The following is a 1,953-nucleotide window of genomic DNA, read 5'->3' on the forward strand; positions in this document are numbered from 1 at the left end:
TCGCGTCGCCCTGAAGGCAAACTTCAAAAGTACCTACATACATCTCGAGTTATTATTCATTCCGGGATTGATTTGCTAAGATTAATTCTGTTATTCTTGATGTTTCAACCTGTTCTGTTTTTAGAGCCCCGACTTCCGCTTTGTGAAATCACGACTTACTAAGTTGTCTGTTCAGTCAAGGGAATACCGTGAGCACGGTGTTATCTCCAAGTCCATATCGCTAGTCCCGTCATAGTAACATTATTGCCTTTGATAGGACCTCAAATGCCGGGAGCCTGGTACAAGCAAGGATCGAGACAGTCTTGAACTTGTATTTCGGTCGTTGGGCTATGGAGTACACATAGCAAACGACTGCAATAAGGATGCCTTCGAAGGGCACCTGGAGAATGCTGTAGATTTGATTGGTGACGGTGTGGGCCCCTTTGTCCTGGCGTTTTTGAGTCATGGAGATTCTGGAGGTTTGTTTCCGAAGCTATAAGCCTGCTTTTTAAATTTAAAGTTATAGGATTCAACTAGATTGATCTATTTGTTTACACGCAGACCTCTTATACTTCGCTGATGGTACACACATGTCCAGGTTCGAGATCAGACGGACGCTGCAACGCCACAGGACGCTACATGGAAGGCCTAAAATAATCATAGTTCAGGCATGCCGGGGGCCGGAACACCGTAAGTATAAAGTTATCTTGCTATCTGGAGGCTATGATTTGTAAGCTAAAAGTCATTGCTGCGGGTGCGACCGCGACGCTCTCCTCAGCAGGCTCCCGCCGCGCGCCGCCCAGGCGATAGGCAACTCTTCCGACACGTAAGCTATGAGGGTTTATATTTGTCTGTTTCCTCCTCTTTTTCAGTTGTTGTATTGAAAGATGGTAGTACAGAAATAAGGATAGAGGGCGAAGATTTTTCCCCTGACAGTGTTATTGCAGATCCCATGGCCGATACTATAATTATGTGGTCGTGTATGGAGGAAAGAGTTGCGTATCGTCATCCTGACATTGGTATGTCCCACTGTATGCAGTATGGGTGCCCTACGCCGGACTTTTTCTAGTTATATCGTACTGCATAGAGGCGTGCGGACGCGTTGCATACTGGCACGGGGCCGTTGGGTGGCGTGGTGCGAGTCGGTAGACAAGCCCACACGGCCGCCTGCCGCCTGCTCGCAGTGTGAAGTATATATAACCAGATAAAAGTCCGGCATAGAACGCCCACCCTGTACACCTCTATTTCTGTCACAGAGAAAATGTTCAATGTTCAATTGCTGTGCAAGTTAATTCAAATCGTGTTTTCTAGGCTCTATGTTCATCACCTTGACCTGTGATGAAATATTAAAAAACATGTCCCTTGCGAAAAGAACGCCACCTAGTGGGGAAAAACATATCCCTGATTTGAGCATGAGTGTACATAAAAACATGGAAAGATATGGGACAAAGTGCCATGGATTCCGTATGCTGACGAGCCCCGAGAACATATCTTCTCTCAAAAAACCACTGTTCCTCGGCCCGCCCGTCGATGAAGATAAGTTCCGCAGAGCAGTGGGGAGAATAAACCAGCTAAGGCTAAAGCTGTCTCGTGCTACTGGTCAAGTCGTTTCCAACCTGCAGGCGGACGATGCCCAAAAAGGTAAGTGTAGGGAACAGAGTTAGGCTCGACAACGCTTTGACGACTTGGCCTTATTGCTGAGGAGGCTAAGGAATCGAGTGGAATTTAGCAGTTAAATCGTACCGCAAGTAGGAGTGGAGCTGGAGCGCGCCGCGTTACGGCTCCGGAGGGAGTAGGCAACCCCCACACCACTGCATGCGGTACAGCATTACTACTAAATCCCACGAGGTTGTCCAGCGGCCTGTCGAGGTGCTCCATATGTCTCTGTGCGCTCTCCCGCCCGGTACACCACTTGTCTCTGTGCGCTCTCCCGCCCGGTACACCACTTGTCTCTGTGCGCTCTCCCAGGCCCCG

The 1,953-nt window shown here is 48.8% G+C and overlaps 1 protein-coding gene across 3 annotated transcripts in view; it reads left to right on the forward strand.

Moving 5' to 3' along the window:
• Positions 1-1,947, forward strand: part of LOC113216844 (caspase-14-like) — an 8,784-nt gene extending 6,837 nt beyond the window's left edge. The window contains exons 2-5 of one of the 3 annotated variants that reach the window (XM_052271859.1): positions 257-458; positions 541-669; positions 852-998; positions 1,291-1,947. In XM_052271859.1, coding sequence (XP_052127819.1) covers positions 257-458; positions 541-669; positions 852-998; positions 1,291-1,643 — 831 coding nt within the window. In that variant the 3' untranslated portion in view covers positions 1,644-1,947. The remainder of the gene's footprint in view (positions 1-256; positions 459-540; positions 670-851; positions 999-1,290) is intronic. The other 2 variants (XM_052271857.1, XM_052271852.1) reach the window with 2 other exon arrangements.
• Positions 1,948-1,953: the final 6 nt, after the last annotated feature.

This window comes from Frankliniella occidentalis, unplaced genomic scaffold, assembly GCF_000697945.3.
Source record: "Frankliniella occidentalis isolate FOCC.00 unplaced genomic scaffold, Focc_3.1 Scaffold6, whole genome shotgun sequence".
In the NCBI taxonomy this organism is placed as follows: Eukaryota; Metazoa; Arthropoda; class Insecta; order Thysanoptera; family Thripidae; genus Frankliniella; species Frankliniella occidentalis.